This window comes from Eptatretus burgeri, chromosome 11 (genome assembly GCF_056783735.1).
Source record: "Eptatretus burgeri isolate ZD-2024b chromosome 11, Ebu_testis_v1, whole genome shotgun sequence".
Lineage (NCBI taxonomy): Eukaryota > Metazoa > Chordata > Myxini > Myxiniformes > Myxinidae > Eptatretus > Eptatretus burgeri.
The window spans coordinates 26,739,830-26,762,121 of NC_140971.1; the positions used below are offsets into that span (position 1 = coordinate 26,739,830).

The 22,292-nt window shown below is 44.6% G+C and overlaps 1 protein-coding gene across 3 annotated transcripts in view; it reads left to right on the plus strand.

The window, feature by feature from the left end:
- The window catches only part of LOC147016711 (integrin alpha-1-like), a 254,090-nt gene that overhangs the window by 200,145 nt on the left and 31,653 nt on the right, over window positions 1-22,292 (plus strand). For all 3 annotated transcript variants that reach the window (XR_015049650.1, XM_085847854.1, XM_085847853.1), the window contains 9 exons: window positions 2,280-2,486; window positions 4,567-4,697; window positions 7,315-7,481; window positions 10,618-10,760; window positions 10,854-11,042; window positions 12,936-13,021; window positions 20,203-20,341; window positions 21,070-21,165; window positions 22,142-22,218. Coding sequence is in view for 2 of the 3 variants with exons in the window: in XM_085847854.1 (XP_085703980.1) it covers window positions 2,280-2,486; window positions 4,567-4,697; window positions 7,315-7,481; window positions 10,618-10,760; window positions 10,854-11,042; window positions 12,936-13,021; window positions 20,203-20,341; window positions 21,070-21,165; window positions 22,142-22,218 (1,235 nt within the window). In the remaining variant the exon portion in view is untranslated. The remainder of the gene's footprint in view (window positions 1-2,279; window positions 2,487-4,566; window positions 4,698-7,314; window positions 7,482-10,617; window positions 10,761-10,853; window positions 11,043-12,935; window positions 13,022-20,202; window positions 20,342-21,069; window positions 21,166-22,141; window positions 22,219-22,292) is intronic.

The window sequence follows — 22,292 nt, forward strand, 5'->3', positions numbered from 1 at the left end:
TCACCTGCATCATCCTCAGCGCCCTTACCTGCATCTCCTTCTGTGCACGACTCATCAGCACCCTCACCTGCATCCTCTTCAGAGGAGTTTACTGGATTCTAACTCCCACTCCTACTCCTCATCCTCCTCCCCCTCCTCGTCGTCATCGTCATCACATCAAAATTTATGGCGTATCTTAAATAAGAATTAGAAACAGTACCTGCTGTTGTTGATGTTTTTTAAAATTATTTTAAGCATTTTTAATGAAACTGTTATCATGTGCATTCATGTTCATAAAATTTAAAAATTGTTCCTTGTGAATCACAACCCGCCAGGAACCTACTATCGCCCTCTTTCCCATCGAAACAATGTCCCGACATTCGTGGATTCGACATTCGCGGCATTTTCCTGGAACATCCCAGACGCGAATGTTGGGGCTCTTATTGTATATACATATACGTGTATATTGTTGTGGTTACCAAATTCGCAAACCACCATTCAGGTCCCTTAGGTGAGATATCTCGGTAAGTACATGTGTAGTTAGGCCCAAACCCGTTGTCTAGTGGGAATACATGTCATTTATGCGTGCTGCGACTCTTCAGGATAGCCGTTTTTCTTTTACTATCTTTATTTTGGACCAACCGCCATTGTTACCACCACCAACCACAACATCAACCACCCACCGCGGCGCCGCTTCACGTCACACCTCGCAACCGTCGCATCGCCACCGTTCTTGCGCCGCTTGTGGGTACCAGTGTTGGACTCGTGCAGGGCGCGCGCCGAACAGCGTGTACAAAACCACGGATTTTCAGCTCCAAAAACGGATCAAAAACGACACACGCCCACTTTTGTTCCGTCCAATCGGTGAGCGAGGGGCGATTTGGCCACGCCTCCAGGGCGTTGGAGGGCGGTCGCTATATGCAAATTTATGGATCAAAAAGCATTCACGCCCACTTTTTCTCGGGCCAATGGGGAGCGAGGTGAAAGGTCGAAGGCAGGGGGTCAAAGATGAGAGAGCGAAGCCACGGGGCTTATATAAGCGACCGCGTTCGTCAGTCAAAAGAGTTAAGACTTCGCAGTCGGTGGAGTTGGGAAGAGGAAGAATTGGTTGTTGTTGGTCGTCGTCGTCGTCGTCGTCGTGTGCGTTGGAGTCGGAGCGAAGGGGACGGAGCTGTGGAGAGGTGGCGAGGGCAGACGAGGGGGTGCTCGCGTCGTGCCGGGAGCTGCACACCAGGGAGGCCGACGGCGCGACCTGGCCGAGGTGGAGACGCTCGTCGCGGGACTCGAGGCAGAGTAGAAATCCTCCTTTCCCCCGAGCATCAGCAACCCCCTCCTGTTTCCCCCCGCGCTGAAATAGTGCGACCAAGGGGGCCCCTTTCCCACCCCCTACCAGACACTGTCCGCGAGGCCCGCGGAGTTGAGGCACCATCGCCGCTCCGCGTCTCATCACCAGACGGGTAGGCCCGACCCGGTCTCGGCCTCAGGCCCGCCTCATCCTTGAGGGTGTTCTTTCTTTTGTTTTTGGGAATGTGTGTTGTCGGCGCCGTCTGTGAAGTAAAATTGTATAAGTGTTGCCGTGTGCTCGCGTAATCGGTATTAGATCTGCATTGTCTCATTTGCTTTTTGTGTAAAATTGCATTGTTTCTTCTTCTTTTCTATGTGCTTTTGGTGGAATTGAATATGTGTGCTTTCCGTTCATCGCGAATAAATGTGCTTTGTGTTGAACTGTTTCCCGCTTCGCTTCGTCATTTCTTTCATTGAATCCTCATCTTGCTTCACGTAAAGGGTTGGTAGTGGGCTGAATACGTCCGATAATTAATCGAACCGTCGAGGCCGACGATAACACCGCTCGGTTATCCCGATAGTACGGAACGGGTCGCTTAAGTGGCCCGTGTCCGAAGTCGACCTGCGGCGAGGTGCGATCGCCCGGTCTACCCTCCGTGTGGGTACTTAGGTAGGTCGAATTTGGCGAGCAACCCTATCCCACGCGGGGGCCGATTGGCTCGATCGCGGTGAGACCGAAAGGTCCACCCGTGACTGGTTCCCGGCGTTAGTCCGAGAGGGTCACGACTGGATTGTCCGTCCGGTGGGCGACGTGCCGCGATTCGAGTTACGTGGCCGTCAGCACGCCGGCGGGCGCGAATCCGTAACAATATATTTATGTATATACACACACTTGTTGTATATAATTTTTTGTAGTTGTGAAGCTGTAAATTAGTTTACCATTGCTGCACAAATTATCAAAATTAGTACTCTACTCTATATGTTGAAGTTTTATTTTGTTTCATTCATTGTGGCAGAGATCATGGCGGTTGGAGATGCAGCTCTGTCCAGCCAATGATCAAAGCCAGGCCTCGCGTTTTGGGTCAGCTCTTGCCTCAATACCTGATCTTAATCATGATGGATTTGGAGAGCTCGCTGTTGGAGCTCCACTGTCAGATGGTGGCCAAGGAGCTCTCTACCTCTTCCGGGGTCGTGAGCGCACACTTGATCCAAGGCCGAGCCAGGTGTGCTTTCATCATAAGCAACCATTAAGATAACTCTCTTATCGAATTTCGGTTCGATGTGATATTTTGCTTTGTGAGATCACAATTGATAAAAAAAATTTTCTCAGCTCATTGTGTATGGGTTTAGTTTTCATACGCAGCGATTATAACTTTTAATCCTGGGTGGTAAACTTAAAGGGGAACCGAAACGCTCAGACCACCTCAATGCTAATCTATGCCTTGATACCCCATGAAATAAAGACGATGTGTCTTTTTCTGATTTGCGATTTATCAAGTAAATAATTTTGTGATTAAAAGTCTCAATCTTCTTCTTCTTCATGCCAAGCCATGATGTCGCACCCAGAACTCGAGCGCCATTTTCATGCTGTCGACGGGTTACATCAATTTAACAATTTAACTCAAACAGTGAACAATTTTCTATTTTACGTACATATGCCTATTTTATGTGTCCTTGTTGGTTAAAGCAATACAATCCGAGATGGTCTCATGCTACATCGTGGCTGAAAGACCCTAAGTTTTCCAGAAATTGGATGAGGTTTGTCGAAAATATCTGAGTGTGGATCAGACCGAGATAATGTTCGCTTTTGTGCTCGGAACATTTTACAGAGCACGTTTTGAAACAACAGAGATGGCTCTGGATCTTGTGGTTATCCGCCACGATTAAGAGAGGGTGCCATCCCCACGATTAAACGGAAAAGACAACCGTCGCTCAAAACTAAGACCATCTCTACCCAGCTATCAGCAGATGTACACTGGCAATTTGAGCGGTAAATCACCACCACTCCCCCCTCCACTGGGCGGAACATCGACATGACATATCACAGACACAACACGAACACAGCACGGACATCATGGTGGGACACAACATGGCACGACCACAGCCACAAATGGCAGCCCGGGAAAGTATGAAACGGAAAAGTATACAGGACACCTGGTCAGCTTGCGATGGTGGGACAAAACATTTGTTGCCCATTTTCTCGGTGTGCCTCGGCAGTGTCCATGCTGTGTTGTGCTGTGTCCGTGCCGTGCCTGTGCTGTGTCATGCTGTGTCGTACCATGTCTGTGCTGTGTTGTGCCGTATTTCTGCTGGAGTAATATAACTGATTCATCAATTTATACAAAATCCCTTATTAAACCGACAATTGAACAGAAAATAAAAGCCTACCAATCTGTAGTGAACATGCGACCGGCGTTTTCATATTCACTAACACCTCCATTGTCGTCATCTTCGTCTGAATTGCTCACATAAGGTTTGAAATGATTCAGCTCCACAATTCCCCCAAAAGTGTTTCCATCATTAATTTTGTCTCCAATAGTTTCTTCAAACTCGCACTGATCACTTTCAACATTCTGGGAACATTCAAAGTTGCTAATGACGGTGGAATCAATATCGGTGTAATCAATATCAGAATCCAAGCTCGAAATACATTGTTTCTCTCTGTTAGCCACCATTTGGGACCAAGGTGACGTCACTGGCAAAAAATCTAAAATCGACATTTTAAGGATTTTTTTGGCACTTTGTGATTGGCAAATCTTTTTTCAAAACTTTCCCTTCAAATTAGACCGTGATTAATGATTTTCAATGGTTTTCAGTAGGAGAAAAAAATTCGTTTGGTTTCCCTTTAAGAATGTGCTTGATATGCTTCTACCCAGGTCAAAATTCCTTATAAGATGGTAAAGCAGTGACAGGTGTACAATGATTCGCTGCACACGTGCCTGATTTTGGTTTGTTTTAAGCTTGTTTATCTCGCTTCGTTTAACATCGGTACAAGTACATTAAATTTGTTGTCCTTGAGTTGGTTTAGCCCTTTGAAAATATTTTGTTTACAAATGTTTGTTTGTTTTGTATACATTTTGGTAAAATTTGACCTAACTTAATTTGGTTACTCTGAAGCATTGTCTCCACTTGCAAGTTTCTGCCCCTGCTGTAACATGTCAGTATTTGCTTATCCAAATAATACAAAAGTTAGTTCAAAACGATTTTATTTCTTTTAAAAATGAACCCCACAAGCCTATGTGGAAGGTATATGAATGTTTTGCATTCATATTCGACACTTGATGATGCCATTATGATGTGCAGCATGTGGCGGCGAAGAGCTTAGCACAGCGGCTGCATTTTTTTGGTCGTTCTATCCACGGCAAGATGGACATGGATGGCAACGGCATTGCGGATGTGTCTGTTGGAGCTCTGGGAAATGCCGTGCTGCTCAGGTAATTACCTTGAACAGCTAATTGCACAGGGCTTTCATTTGACCACAAATGCTTATTATAAATTTCAGAGCCCGAAACAGTTATTTCCCTTTAGCTTGTTTGTGTGTTTATTCTTTCTTATTCTTTGTTTTCCTTGTACCTACCTACCTCACTAATGTTTGGGTTTATACCCCCATTGATAATGGCTCTAAATAAACTGCTTGATCCTCCATCTATGTTGGGGCTCTAAAAAATATATATAAATAAATCCTTGCTGGCCTTTATTCTCTTTACCACCATGACTGAAGGTGGATGGAGGTTGTTTTCAACCCTGTCTGTCTGTTGGGTCACCGAAATAGGTGACCCTTATTGTCAGTAATTCTGTCTGTTTGTTTGGATGTTTGTTCGTTTGTCATCAGCATAATTGGTAGTAAACGTGGGCGGATTTTGACCAAACTCGGGTGGTAGGTACATCTTATGACCTACTGCTTTGGAAATTGTGATGGTTGCTGGGGACGCTTTGGTTCCCTAGCAACAACCGAAAAACCTTCAAAATCGGTACCGTTCACGCGAAATCAATTCCGAAGGCCATTATCCCACGTAGGGTTATGAACTTTGGCACGAATGATCTACAGGTAATTCTCTATCAAATATATTCCGGCTTTTGTGATATATGGAATATTTTACCCGCAGCGCCCCCTACAATTAGGGTATGCGCGAAAATTGGTGAAAATTGAAGGCCCCCTAACGACCAGGTGAGTGCATCGATACGAATGAAACTTTGCAGGTTCATGGTACTCAATGAGTACTCAACTTTGCCTCAGGAGATATTGACCGATTTCGCTTAGGTCAGGGGTCAAAGGTGCAAAAATCGATAATATGCGAGAGCTGGAGGTGCCTTCACGCCAAATGCTACTCCTCTTGGGGTTATGGTCGGATGGTCATGAAAATTCACACTAATCGTCTGGAATACATTGTGCACAAACGATTGAGCCAGATTTTCGATTTAGATCTTTGTTCACCCACAGCACCCTCTCGAGCTTTGGGGATTTCCGATTTCAAACCGCATTTTCGGTACTTTTCATTAAAATGGATACCAAGTAGTTATTAAAATGGATACCGAGTAGTTATTAAAATGGATACCGAGTAGTTATGAAAATGGATACCGAGTAGTTATCAGTAGATGGAACTGGATGAGATTTGATATGCATAATCTTAAGGTGATTCCCTATCCACTATATGACATCCATTTTGCTCTATATCTTATAGTTTCCATGCTCGGCGACCCATCGCCGCCTACCGGCTTGTCTATCTATTTGTCTGTGAGCAAGATATCTCAAAAGAATGTTGACAGATTTCCATGAAACTTTGTGGACATGTTGGATGTGTGACAAGGAATAATTAATTCGATTTTCGTAAAGACCTGAATTGGATAATTTTTTTTAAGTGATTCTTCACCATTGAGTGATAAGGGCTAAAAACGATATATAACACGATATCTCAAAAAGTTATGGACGGATTTGGACGAAACTGTGGATCGGTTGAGTTTGTGACAAGGATAAATTGATTCGATTTTGGTGAAGATCTGAACCCAGATCTGGAATTTTTTTAAAACTTACAAGGGATTCTTCACCATTGAAAGACGGGGCCAAAAACGATATATAGCACGATATTTCAAAAAGTTGTGGACGGATTTGGACGATACTTGGTGGATGAGTTGGTTCGGTGAAAAGAACAAGCCGATTAAATTTTGGTTCCGGTCCGGATTCAGATCCGGCCTCTTGGTGAGATACAAAACAAATTGTTCAGGCTGGCGGAGGTATGTGCTCTCCTGAGTGCTTTTCTAGTTTTCTTTCTGCTTCTTCATTTCTCCTTCTGTCTTCAACTTTTTCTTTCTGTTTATACTTTGCCTTTGGAAAAATATCTTTGCCATGGAGGTTTTAGTGTTCCATTGCACTTGTATTCATGATGGTGTCCCTTGGCTTTAAGTCAGGGTTATGTTTTTCACAAGTTTCATATTGACTATTTTACCCTGTTGCTGATCGATGCCAGAAGGCAAAAGTGATGGCTCCCTGAATGACTGTATTCCGGCCTGAACATAAAGGTGCACATGTATTTTCCAGTATTTCACAACTTTCTGCAACTTTTCATTTCCATGTACTTTGGTGTTTGGGCTAAAGTGAATGTGCTGAGCTTTGTTTTTTGGAGCTGAGAACATTTTGGAATTTGAAACTATCGTATAGTTATAGTGTCATGCCAGATTTTTAAACTGTTTCTTCATTTTAAAGATTTTTATTCAGGAAATATAGTGAAATATATACATTTGACTAAGAACTCCAAAATGTCTCAGATCACAGTATTTGAAGGCTGTGTTTCTAAGATTTGGTGGGGAGCAGGGGGTGGGTTGCAACCAGATTTAGACCCCCACCGCTCTACATGCCGATTTGCTTCTTGTTAATATACCAACTTGCCAACTTGGTCTCACTCTTTGTAAAAGAAAAGACTTCGGAGGTCTGAACACAGGAAAGTGTCTTTTATGCTCTCTCATTGTCATGAGCTATCCACATATGATGCATATTTTAAATAAACGTTTTGTATTGTCTTGATAATAGTAGAACTCCCTTTGTTTGTTTCAAAGGAGTCGAAGTATTGCCTTTGTGGAAACGTTAGCCAAGTTTATTCCTTCGGAGGTTGATATCTGGAACTCCACCTGCCAGCGTGGTTCACGCAGCACATTTTGCTGCAACATCAGCCTCTGCTTTCGTGCCTCAACAAAGTCCCCAAATCCCGAGAGGCTCTATCTTGGTAAGAAATCACTGAACCGGAAGTAATGTAATTATGGTGAAGTGTAGATGTATGAAAGACTTTTTGAACTTCTACGTATGACAGTGTTGCAGTCTGGAAATTCTGCTCCATGAGGATCAACTCAAACATTCCTCATAATCTCTGACAAGCATATCTAATGATAGAAGGTAGTTGGTAACATGCGTCCATGGAGCAGGTGTCCTGGTTTTGTTCCCCAAGCGACCGTGCGCGGCCTTTGCATCTCACAGCATACCATCTTGCCGATGGGGTATAAAGCTTGCTGTTCCAACCCACAAGGATTGTGGAAAATAATAATAATTGCACGGTATTTCGTGAAGAGTAGTCTGTGTGCCGCGACACTGTATAAATTTAAATTGCCTTCCCCGAGATGAAATGGGATATGTAAGTGATGTAGGTGTTATGGTACTTTATGTAAAGGTAAAAATGGGATTAGTACAAGTAAAATGATAAATTTATAATTGGGTGGGAATATAGCACAGACACGCCCTGACAGATATGTATCTCGTGCTGTTTCAATCCTTTTCACCATGGACGACATTTCTGATGATTCAGCTATACCGGCATGCTTAACAGTAATATCATGTATGATGTGTGCAGCAGTAATAAAATAATTATATTATAGATGATTACCCTCTGCTTTTCCAAATTTTTGTTTACAAAATCGCAACTTGTGTCTAATGTCTTTTAAGATAATAATGACCAGCAGCTCTTTTGTCCATTTCGTTATTTCAGAACTTTTGTTCAGAAAATATTAGTCCCCTGCTGGTACCACCAGAGGGAACTTTAGGTTTGCTCTCTGTCTGTCTGTCCCACTTGTGTTTTTTTTAGACTTTTTTTCCATAACCTTTGACATATTCAACTGAAACTTGGTGCATGGCTTTATTATGATAGGTTACAGACCAAGTTTGAGTTTCAGGGCGTTTCGTGAATTTTTCATGGAGTTTATTCCCTTCATGGATTTACAAAATATCACATTATACATGGGTCAGTGTTCAGTTGGCCTGACTCCACCCCAATAAAATCATGAGCCGACATTGCATGAACCAGCACATTTTCGGCAGGCCTCAGGCCTTAATCCTGGGTGTTAGTACATGGCCCAGTGCAATTGGAATGATCCCAGGTCCGTATATCACCACGATGTATTATATAAGCCATACGCATATTTTTGCTTCATGTATGTAATAATAATAGTACCATTCCTTTAACGCCATAAGGTGCATAGGGCTGCCAAGACAGTTTTATTGGTAAAGAGTCCAGTCCTGGACAGGTCACCACTCCAACACAAGTTATCCCAAATGGTTATTACCCCAGTAAGCTAGTACTGTACTCATTTTGCATTAATTCAACAACAGCACAGAGGCTTGAACTTCAAACCCAAAGATCTTCAGCCAGCTATCTTAACTTACCCATTAAGCTAACACCAGGCTTCATGTATGTACATCGGGTTGGTTTTAATTTGAAATAGGTGAAGCCGAGAAACGAACGAAACACGGTGGGGGTATAAAGGTTCTTATTCTTAATTATTGGTTCCGGTATCGACTCGAGTGTGTGTTAAAGCAAACTAATTTTTATCTCCGGCTTGTTATCCTCGTTGTCTTTATTGGTTTCTAGTCCACAAAAGATATAAGTATATTAAAATTATTTTTCCTTTTTTATTGGTGAATACAGTATACCAAAACATGGTAGGGGTAGAGTGCTTCTTCTTCTTCATTTTCGATCGGTTATCGGCTTGAGCATGCATTGAACGCAAACTAATTTTTATCTCCCGAACATTCATTGGGACTGTTAGGGGACATGTATTGCAAAGCCATTCTTGCTCTTGGTATTCTTTCCATCGTCTCTGTTCTCCTCATTGCACTTATTTCACTATTTTATACCCGCTTATCAATGCCAGAAAAGAAGCTTCCTTTCAGAAGTTGTTATTTGAACAGTGGACATGGCCGTGTTGACCTCATCAGCTGATGGAAAAATGTCTTCATCACGAGGTTACTTTTCATGATAAAGAACAAATGCAAGTTAAATGGACTCAAGCCTGCTAAATAGAGGGTATGAGGATATAACCTCACCGTGTTAGTTTCCATGGACTGTTATTCCCCTTGGAAATTCCCAGTTTATGAAAAATCCAGCAGATGCCATAAAGTGGATTAAAGAGCATCATGATTCACGAAAGCCAACTTTACTCAGCCAAATGGTGTGAAACACCCTGATAGTCATCCTTGCTGATCAAAATGATGTGGAACGCCCTTCTTCATTCATATGCAGCACAAGGCTGCAGGGTGGCATCAATAGCTGAAGGTGTGGCTGTGCTGCTGATACAATGCCCTCTGCTGGTTCGGGCAGGAATTTGGAAATTGTTCACAGTACCGGCAATAGCTCACCTACCCTTCGCAAAGGATACCGTGGGATCTTTGCGTCCACCAACAAATGCTGGAAGACAAGACGCCCGTTTATTTTCCATCCAAGGCACAGCACACACGTTGAGGAGTCACCGTGCCTGTGAAACACCAGGATGACAGTTTATCACTGGGTCAGGATTCAAACCAAGGATAGACAGCTAAGAGGCGAGTTTGCATACCTCTTGGCCATCCTCTGAGCCCTGTGGATAGCCATCCTTACCATTCGACATGATCATCGTCGATATTTTGCCTTTCATGGATGCTGATAATATGTCTCAATCTTCCCTGCTGAATGCTATAAAATTCTGACTTGTTATAACAACACCAGGTTTTGTCAATAGGAAATGGCTTTTTGCACTAGATGTTGAAGTCTTGGTAAGAATATTTTAGAAATAAGAGTCCTGCACTTGTATTCCGTTCGAAGGGGCTGGAATGGTTTAAAAATATTTGGGGAAAGGAGACTAAATCCAGTATGATCATGCGATGGCAATGGCGATTTATCAGTAATGCGACATCTCTTTCGGCTACACAAGGTAAAGAAGTAGTTTCGGGGTGGTGGGTGGGGGTAGTGGAACAAAATGCTTTTTAAAAAAATGATCATTATCAAGTGGAAAGAAAATTTTAAAAATTATTGAGATTACAAAGTTCAACAACATCTTGCAACATCTTACGTGTCTGATTTGGTCATTTTGGGATGATCAATTGCACCCTTCTGCCAGATCTTTCATACAGCATGGAGATCGATTTCATCCGTGCTCTTCCTCGTGCACACTTCGACAAGGTGGATGATCGGAAATTGCAAGAAAACACACGTCTGTGGTACGACCGAACGCAGTGTTTCTGGTACACCCTGTACACTCTGGTAAGCCCATAATGCATCTCTCGTTCTTCCAGATTTTTCAGGAACCACAATGGCATGTGCAGTGTAATGGTCTTCCCTGTTGCTGCTTGCCAGGAGGCCACGGACTATGTGAAACCGCTGGGTTTCCGAACAGAGCTTCGTTTGGATAAATCCAGCTCTGGGCCTGTGCTGGATAGCTCAATGCCAAGCTGTGAATTTGAAGATGATGCAGAAGGCTCGTCGAGAGACTGTGAACACAAAATTAGCAAAGAAAGATCTGAGCGAAGTTGTGTGGATTACAAGGTCAGGGTTTCACGTTTCTGCATGAGGATGCGAGGCACATGATCTACGTTGCTTTCTTTCATTCACCGGATGTTTTAGAGACGGTCTGAAGCAGTTGTTGATAAATCATAACAATGGAAAAAATAGTTACCTAAGTTGATATATGATGATTATTACTACTACTACTACTAATCCACATGTCCAGCTCAGGGGCTGAGTGACCCCCTTGGGGGGTTGACCCTTCTGCACTTAATACCCTTGAGATGGATGGAACGTGATGTTCGGGCAGGAATTTGGAATCTGTTCGTGGTGTTGGAGATTTCTCGCCCACTGTTGGCGAAGGTCACCGTGGGATCTTTAACATCGACCAACAAATGCCTGCAGATGGGGCACCCAGTTTAACGTCCAACCAAGGGACGGAACACACATTGATGAATCAGCCTACCTGTGAAACACCGGGATGAGAGTTTATACCTGGGTCAGGATTCGAACCCAGGCGAGACAGCGTACCTGTACACTATCCTACCAGCCCTATATATGCTTACAGACAGCTTTTATTTTTACATTTAATGTGTTTTAAACCTTTTCCAAACAATATTCCTGCACAAATGACTGATCCGATGAGTTTTGCTCTGAAAATGCAAAATGGGAATTAATCTTGCCAAGACGATAAGAAGCCATACTCCATTATTATACAGCTTGAGCTTATATTAATATACTGTATCTATAATTCCAGCAATGTGTGTGTCTGTGTGTGTGTGTGTGTGACTGCGTGTGTGTCTGTGTGTGTGTGTGACTGCGTGTGTGACTGTGTGTGTGTGTCTGTGTGTCTGGTCTGTCTGTGTCTGCGTCTGTGTGTGTGCCTGTGTCTGTCTGTGTGTGTACCTGTGTCTGTGTCTGTGACCGCTGTTTCTTGACAACCACTGGTCCGATCTAATTGAAACTTGCCAGGTGTATTGCTGGGGACCTGAGTATGTGCCTTTTCAAGGTTTGATATTAATCGGACAAGCGGTTCCCAAGTTATGGCCATTTATTTACCAAACCAATGACAGGACACGTTGCTGCGTGGGCGTGGCCGATGGGGAAGAGATCCTCAGCCGCGTTCGCCATAACAGGTTACAACGTATGGACTTCCGGATAGTGATGACTTCGTGTATTCAAATAATTTCTCGATTTCTTATGCGCATTTATAGATAAACACAATGCCCCAATCCAGTCATCGTTTACGAGAGCGAAGGAACGGCCTGTGTGGTTGTTTGAAAGTTTTTTTTTTTGGGGGGGGGGGGTGGTTGGCTTTATTTATTATTTGTTTTTTGCACGTACGTTTTTTTTCTTCTTTTTTTCTCTTCTCTTCTCTTTGTGTTTTTCCTTGTGATTACATTGCGAAAAGGAAAAATACGTTGGCGCTAATTGAATAATTGGCCATTAAAACTAAATTGCGAATAATGGTAACTGCGATATTCGAACTTCCGGGCTACGCACGTACGGGCACGTGAGAGCGAAGGAACGGCCTGTGTGGTTGTTGTTTCTGGCTCACGGTTTGAAAAAAAAATTTTTTTTTTTTGCTGCTGCACGTATTGCCACGCACGTGCGGGCACGTACTAGTAATTGTAAATTCAAAACAATAATAGGTTTTTTTTGCTTTTATATACAATGTAAAGGCTCGTATAAGAGCTAACACACAGAACGTATCACAAGGGGAGCAGGAGGCAGGAGGGATGGGAGAGGGAGGCAGAAAACAAACAATGGGGAATAGATACATGAGGAGATCTGTGGAAGGGAGAGGGATGGGGCAGGGTACATGGGGTACACAAGATGGACACTACAGGGACTTTCAGAAAGTTTAACATCACGATAAACAATGATTTTTTGTAAAGGAGAGAGAAAAGTGTTCTGTTTCCCCCCCTGCTGCAGATCCCGTTTAAGAAAGACTGCGGCCTTGATGACGAGTGCGTGACCAACCTTGTGCTACACGTCAAGAGCAATGTCCACGGCACGAGGTAAGACTGCTGAAGGCCTTTTCGAACAGCTTGCACGACATTTATTTTCTCCTTGCGTGCTTTGTCCGCCTCCCCAGGTTTCTGCTGCCCACACACAGTCCTCCACCAATCCCCTTTTGGTGAAACTACTGAAATCCAGGATTACTGCTCACCTCCACTTATTTTTTTTTCCTCCTTTTTCCCACCTGTGAAACAAACTTCCACATTCTCTTCAATCTTATTCTTCCCTTCATGTCTTCAAGACAGCTATCTCAGATTTACCACTATCTCAGATTGTCCCCAATCCAAAACCATGATCTTTTCTATCCTCATTAACCCGCCCCCCTCCTCCCCCACCACAATACCACCTCCATCCAAATATCCAGTTTTCCTTCCTTGGAGTATGCATCTTGTCCACCCTACACGTCCTCTTCTCCTCCCCCCCCCCCTTCCTCCCCACACCCATTGTTTGCCAAAATCTATCTCTCTTTCATCTCCCTATCATCTCTCTATCATCTTCCTATCTCCCTATCATCTCTCTATCATCTTCCTATCTCCCTATCATCTCTCTATCATCTTCCTATCTCCCTATCATCTCTCTATCATCTTCCTATCTCTCTATCATCTCTCTATCATCTTCCTATCTCTCTATCATCTCTTTATCATCTTCCTATCTCCCTATCATCTCTCTATCATCTTCCTATCTCTCTATCATCTCTCTATCATCTTCCTATCTCTCTATCATCTCTCTATCATCTTCCTATCTCTCTATCATCTCTCTATCATCTTCCTATCTCTCTATCATCTCTCTATCATCTTCCTATCTCCCTATCATATCTCTATAATCTTCCTATCTCTCTATCATCTCTCTATCTTTTCTCTATTTCCCTATCTCCCTATCTCTCCACCTCTCCCTATCTCTATTTATCTTGACCTTCCATTCCGCTGTTGGGTTTCCCCCCTCTCTCTACTGTTCCTTTTGCATCCTGTTATGTCCTAATGCATTCAGTGTATGGTACTAGCTCTTCCACAAGCCTCAACTATATAAACAAAAAATTAACATAAACGGAATTGTAACATTAAATAGATAAACTGTTTGTTTGCTTCATGAAACAACATTTTTTGCAATGCCCGTTCGTCCCTATGGGCGATGCCAACGTTCCTTCCGAAGGCCGATCCGTGCAGCCTTGTATTGACGTCACTCTGCCAATTCCAATCAGCGCTCGCTTTCATGGGATTCCCCACGCGTGTCCACGTGCGCTGTTTCTCCGGCATTCGTGCCGCGAGATTCCCGGTGATGTCACTCGCACACCGAGCCTGCGCGGTTTCCGGTGTAGGCTGGCACGCGCGTGACGTCCCGGAAACCCGCTCCGTGCGTTCCGCGAACAGAACGAGCGGTACACTGCACGTGGAGCTTTGCACATGACAACCCGCGTGTTCCGAATTCAATTACTCGCCGCCATTTTAACCGTCCACGCGGCCGGCTTGTGTCCGACGTGGAACGTTTCCGGGCCAGATCGTGCAGACGCGCACGTGCAGGCCGTGCGCGAAGTGCGCCACGGACCTCGCACGAACCCGGCGCGTTAACCAAATTAACCCAAGACGGTGCAGAAGGGTCGCCACATCCGTCTCCCATCTGAAACCATCCGAAGTCCATTTCCATGCGTGCACTCACGCACACCTTTTTACTCACGCACACCTTTTTACTCACGCACACCTTTTTACTCACGCACGCCATTTTACTCGCGCACGCCTTTTTACTCACGCACGCCTTTTTACTCACGCACGCCTTTTTACTCACGCACGCCTTTTTACTCACGCACGCCTTTTTACTCACGCACGCCTTTTTACTCACGCACGCCATTTTACTCACGCACACCTTTTTACTCACGCACGCCATTTTACTCACGCACGCCTTTTTACTCACGCACGCCTTTTTACTCACGCACGCCTTTTTACTCACGCACGCCTTTTTACTCACGCACGCCTTTTTACTCACGCACGCCTTTTTACTCACGCACGCCTTTTTACTCACGCACGCCTTTTTACTCACGCACGCCATTTTACTCACGCACGCCATTTTACTCACGCACGCCTTTTTACTCACGCACGCCATTTTACTCACGCACGCCTTTTTACTCACGCACGCCATTTTACTCACGCACACCTTTTTACTCACGCACGCCATTTTACTCGCGCACGCCATTTTACTCACGCACACCTTTTTACTCACGCACACCTTTTTACTCACGCACGCCATTTTACTCACGCACACCTTTTTACTCACGCACGCCATTTTACTCGCGCACACCATTTTACTCACGCACGCCTTTTTACTCACGCACGCCATTTTACTCACGCACACCTTTTTACTCACGCACACCTTTTTACTCACGCACGCCATTTTACTCGCGCACGCCTTTTTACTCACGCACGCCATTTTACTCACGCACACCTTTTTACTCACGCACGCCATTTTACTCGCGCACGCCATTTTACTCGCGCACACCTTTTTACTCACGCACGCCATTTTACTCACGCACGCCATTTTACTCACGCACGCCATTTTACTCGCGCACGCCATTTTACTCACGCACACCTTTTTACTCACGCACGCCATTTTACTCACGCACGCCATTTTACTCACGCACGCCTTTTTACTCACGCACGCCATTTTACTCACGCACGCCATTTTACTCACGCACGCCTTTTTACTCACGCACGCCTTTTTACTCACGCACGCCTTTTTACTCACGCACGCCATTTTACTCACGCACCCCTTTTTACTCACGCACACCTTTTTACTCACGCACGCCTTTTTACTCACGCACGCCATGACACTCACGCATGCATTTTTACTCACGCACGCCATGACACTCACGCACGCCATGACGCTCACACTATGCGCACGTTTCACCACACATTTTGACACTCGTACCTTTTACCACACACACCGGGACATTCACTCTGGGGATTCGCATTAACACAAGGGGTCCCGGGGTCTCTTTACCCCTCAAGCTGCACGTGCTCCCGTTCACAGCACTCATCCCCTCAACCTCGCACGGCGCTACCGAACCCACCTGGTCGTGATCCGCTTCAAGGGGGCATAGCGTCTCCCCTCGTTCCTTAAGGATGCCATCCTGCCTCTCACATCGGGTCCCAACACATTCCCCAAGCTCACCCCCATTGTCCCCTATTACTCCCACGTGTGTGTGTGCTCCTTTGTATCGTGTAGTTCCTCCTCTACCTTTTCTATCTCCCGCATCTCTGTTGTTCTTTTCGTCGTCTCTTTTATTATTTGTGTCTCCGTCACCCCTTTTGTCTCCTCGTGTTTATTAGTTTCTTCCTTTATTTTTTTTATTATCCGCGTCTCCGTCACCGTTAATTTCTCCGTCACCTCCACGTGTCTCGTCCTACACGTCTCCATAATTATTGTGACGGCGTCTCTCGTCTCGACCTCACCCGTCTCCATTGCGGGTCGACAAACCTCCACACTCCTCCTCGGCTCGTTCGTTCCACCACATGGCGTCACCATCTTGCACTCCGTTGTCTGCGTTTCGTCACTCGCAACCGTCATTATGCCCTTCATGCCATCCACACTTGTCTGCAGACCTAACCCCATGCACTGCATCTCACCCCGCAGTGTTTGCATATTTGCATCCATTCGGCTTCCCATCGCTTGCGCATTTGCGTCCATTTTGTTTTGCATATCCTGCGTGTTTGCGTCCATTTTGTTTTGCATATCCTGCGTGTTTGCGTCCATTTTCCCCATCAACGCCTCAAACATCTCCATCATCCGATCAGTTGGCGAAATCGCACGTGGGGGGGGGGGGGTGTTCGTCCGCCGCGCCCATTGCAACCTCTGGGTTTGGTTGCGGGGAAAGTTCCTGCATGGTGGTGTCCTGGACCATGGGTTCATCAAAATTTACATCTACCTCACCACCCACCTGTCCATATCGGCTTGACTAGACATGTTGCGTGCGGGGAATAAAATTTAATAACGCTCGCAATTTGGGGAGACGGGGGGGGGGGGGTTCGCTCCCTACACCCCTGATCCAAATCCGTTAATTTCTCTACGGAGGCTGAAGGGCCGAATCGCACTCCTGACTACCAATTGTTGTGGGGGCCGGATTCGAACCTGCAAATTTACGTAGGTGGATGGGTTCACACCGCACTCCTGACTACCAATTGTTGCGGGGCCGGACGTCGGCTGCGAGCATGACCGCTAGATGGAGCCGCAAGTCGGCTCGACCGATCAACCGGAATTCAGATCATACTTCTCCGGAAAACTCCGGAGAATATGGGTCCTTTGTTTTGGACCGTGAAGCATCAATATTTCCACCACGTTGTACAGGGTTATTCGCCAAATCTCAAAATACCTAGAGACCACGTGGCGATCTACCGAGTCTTCACACCCTCGACGGCACCCGCACGGAACGAGTGGCTTAGCGAGCTCGTTCCATGTGTGATGCGAGCGGTTTGATCGCCGTGTTCCGTCAATCCCGATTGTCCCGTTATAACGACAAAGGCCAGCTAATTCCCCGGCACGTGACACGCTCAGTCAATGAAAGAATAGATGCGAACGAGCTGAAAACATTTAACAAATGGGGGTTTATTTATACAATTGGTGGGGAATGAGGGAAGCACGTCAGGCAAGAGCTAAGGCAAATAATGTACAGCAAAGCACATACAATTACTACTTACTAAACTGGTGCCACGAACACACACACGTACACACACCCAAAGAATCGGACCAATTGGTCTTTATTTGGATCTCCAGCCCGGAGGACAGTCGGGCTGCAGATCAGTGGTAGCTGACCGTGAGAGCGCGGCTGGGCGTCCCCTCCTTCCCGGAGCTCCGGTCACCGTAGGACGGACCAGCGCAGCTGAACCCAGCTAAGGTGAGTCACGGTGATTGCCCAAGCTCGCGATCATTCGGAGGAGGAGGCGGCGGACGTGGACGAGGACCAGGACCCACGACCAGGACGGTGGAGAAGTCTCCTCTTCAATCACCAATCGAATCTCGAATCTTGTATCTCTCCTCTGAAAATCTCCTCCCGAAAATCTCTCTCCTCCCTTCTCAGACCAGCTGTCTACGCTCTTATTTCCTCGTACCCCACGCGGGGGTGGGGGGGGTCTCCGCCCTCCCCGCTGCACACTGATTGGTCGAAGGCCGCTGCGAGGCTCCTCCCCGAACTCCGCCTTCTTCCAAAGGACCGCCCCTCCAACAGGAAGTTGAGCAACATGGTTTTGCGTGGGCTCCGCCCACCAAACAGCCACAGGAAGTGTATTCTGCGTGGCCTCCGCCCACGCACGCGCTGTCACGCACGTGAGCGATGGCGTTGGTGGCAAGAAGCGAGATGAAGGTAAAACGATGCTGGCGCTGTTGTAGTTGTTGTTGGAGGTGTAAAAATAATGAAAAGAAAACCTGACTATTAAAATAACTTCACAGCGCATGAACATTTAACCACCCACTCGACAAGGGAAAGGAAGCTATCTATAAAACACATACTTACCAATTTAACTGAGCTATAGGAACCTGAATATTGTGTGCGATAGTTTTCCAAATCCGCAACAATTCCACGAAACAGGAACCATTGTGACTGGGATATACCACGATACAGGAACCACTCTGACTGGGATATACCACTATACAGGAACCATTGTGAATGGGATATACCACAATACGGGAACCACTGCGACTGGGATATACCACTATGCAGGAACCATTGTGACTGGGCTATACCACTATACAGGAACCATTGTGACTGGGATATACCACTATACAGGAACCATTGTGACTGGGATATACCACTATACAGGAACCACTGCGACTGGGATATACCACTATACAGGAATCACTGCGACTGGGATATACCACTATACAGGATCCACTGTGACTGAGATACACCACGACATAGGAACCATTGCGACTGGGATATACCACTATATAGGAACCACTATCTAGGAACCACTGCGACTGGGATATACCACTACATAGGAACCACTATCTAGGAACCACTGCGACTGGGATACACTACTATATAGGAACCACTATCTAGGAACCACTGCAATGAGATATCCCACGATACAGGAACCACTGCGACTCTATGCAAATTTAACACAAGAACTGAAAATTCGTTTCCCAGCTTCTACTGGATGAAATCAGCTGCAAGTTTCAGAAGTAAATCCTTTGTACGTCGAGGTAATATGTTCCAAATTTCATCAACGTCCATTTCCGCATTCCTGAGTTTTTGACGAAAACCTTCAAAATTCACGTTGGTGCCTGTCAGTCCGTCCGCCTGAAATGTGTTGGCGCTCATATCTCAAAGGCTATACATTGAAAGTAGCTGAAACTGGGACTATACATCGGCCAATACGTCTGATTAATGGCTTTCGAAACAAATTCCACCAAAATGCCATCGTTTTTTGTTTTTTTGCTCGTTTTTGCTCATATTCAACAATGCATGCAACATCCACGTCAGAAACACCATGCAATTCTGTTTGGTTTCCACCGGAGGGCAGCACTAGCTATCATTTATGGACTTGTATTAATTGGTTCGCGGGTGCCAGCAGTGACCACTATTTTCGTTGTATCTGTGTGTCTGTGTGTGTGTCTGTCTGTTTGTGATTCTCTCCAGAGCATAGCTCCGTGACGTTTGATGCGATCTTGATGAAACTTGGACACAAGCTAGATATCATGGTCTAGTTGTGTCTTTTTGTATGAGGGGCGTCCCACGCCCCTTGTGGGCGGAGCCACATCCACTTGAACTTTTTATTTTTTATTTATTTTTTATTATTATTATTTATTTATTCTCGATTTTTTTTTTCTCGCAATTTCATTTCCTAGAAGCTGTGCGTAATGTCCATAAGTACAACATATAAAATATCCGATTTGATTTGGTCAATTTTTACGGAAGAGAGGTTTTTACGGAAGGGCTTCCTCAAAAGCTTCCACTAACCCAATTGTACCTATCATGGCATTGTTCAATAATGCCCACTAACCATCGTCGCCTCCTGGCTAGTCTACTGATTTTATTTCCTCACTCGTTAGACATTGCATTGAAAACTCGTTTTATGCACAATTTCTTTCGTCTTCCGAAGTCTCTTTTTCAACACTTGTATTCAAGTAATCAAATATTGATGGATATTTCATATTTTTAGGCAAAAAGGAGTAATGTTACTGGTTACCTTTCCTTCAGCAAATTGCCATTTGTTGTTGCGGGATTTCCTCGGTTACAATTGAATGTGACACTGGAAAACCACCTGGAGAATGCGTACAACACCAAGTTGAACATCACGTATTCTCGAAACCTGCACTTTGCCTGCATTTGTGCACAGGTAAGCAACATTCCTTCCAGAAACCTTCAACATTGAAAAATGAGAAATGACATTTACACCTCAAGGTGGTCAATTCTTTTTTTTTTTCCTGGCCGGGTCACAACAGGTATTGTTCTCACCGCAGACACCTATTACCTATGGCAAGTATGGTGGAAGTTCAGCTTATCTAGGACCTTATCTACCATCCCTTATCGAAGCGGTGCCTATGTTTAGCGTGTTACTGATTTTGAAATCTTAAAAATTTATTTTGATACAAAGTTTAATTTGGGCTCATGATACATCTTGGCTGCATATCTCAACTACAACCACAGGCGAGACGAACGCCGGTGGTGCTTCGGACCACATGAATGTGATTTTAACCCTTGAAAAGCTGCAGTTGAGGAGGCTTGAGGAGACCTGATGAAGGAATTTCTTTATGGAGATGTTGGTGGCCTCCGGCATGTGTGGTGACCTCTGGAATCTTTTCCCAAACCATAAGTTGTTACTGTGTCGTGGCTCGGTATATCCGTATGGGTAATTTACCTTCACTACAGCATTGGGCCTTGATGCAGCTTTCAGGACTGTTACCTTACATGTATACTGAACTGCTGATTCATTAACAATTGGTCAACTTTCCTGGATTAATGGGATTTTTACCATAATATCATCATACATCATGTTCCTCTTGCCTCACCCCCCCCCCAAACCACTCCCCCCACCCCTTTACATCTTTGTTTTACAACTCCCAGACCAATAAAGAAGTTGAAACTGATTGCCAAGATCACATGGCTTTGACAGGAAAACTTTGCAAAGTTGACTACCCCGTTTTCACGTCCAACACAGAGGTGTGTGCTTCAAAATATTGTTAAACTGCATATTGTAAAATATGATTCATGTACTCACTACGAGGAAGAGAAATTGCCTGCAAAAACAACTGTTTAACCCTTGATTAGTGCGGTACCATTATCCCACAAATCACATTCAAACCTCAATGGATTTTGTTTCAGTGACCGTTCGTTCCAAGGTTAAAGTAGGTAATTTCTGGACAGATGTAGAATAGGGAAAGTTGCATGAAAATGTGTGAACCGAATACCATACATGTACATTACATCATGTTTCCAAAATGCCCTCTTGGTAGTTCATCACTGAAGTGACACGTGCCAAGAGATCACACTCCCTCTTGATTGCTTGTTAAGGTGATTGACATTCCGTGGGTAATATGTGTGCAGACAATCTTTAGTACTTGGCTTCACTGTCACCATTTTTGTTTTAGCTGGCAAGCCTGGGTTCGATTCCCAACCCGACTATAAACAGTCAGATCAGTGCTTCACAGATATGGTGTCGCATCACAATGTGCACTGTCCTTCAGATGGACATTAAGCTGAGTGTCCAGTCTATTGCACTATATCTCCTCAATAAACCTATTAGCAACAATATATATATATATATATATATATATATATATATATATATATATATATATATATATATATATATATATATATATATATATATATATATATATATATATATATATATATATATATATATATACACAACGAAGGGGGAAGTGTGATTATAAAATTATTGAGAACCACTGGGGTTGGAAGAACAAACTTAATTTTGCACAAAGTCATCAACATTTTTAAGCATCTAATGAATTCTTCAATATATAACGTTTCGGTGGTGGCCTCGTCGTTCGGTTGCCTTTCAGTGGAATAGTCACGAAGTGGTCAGTTTATTGGATCCAATTTCCAATGAAAACTGCACAGCTGTGGTGATGGTCCATAGTAGTTGTTTAATTGTTATCATACTTTCCAGGTGACATGGACTATAGAGTTTGAATTCAGTGACACAGTGCTGTTGGACTACATTGAAGTCGATATGGAAGTTACCAGGTGTGCCATTTTGCTTGTGTCATTGGCCTCTTCCTCAGGCCTCTGTGGCATTTCACGAACCCTGTCGGTCCAAA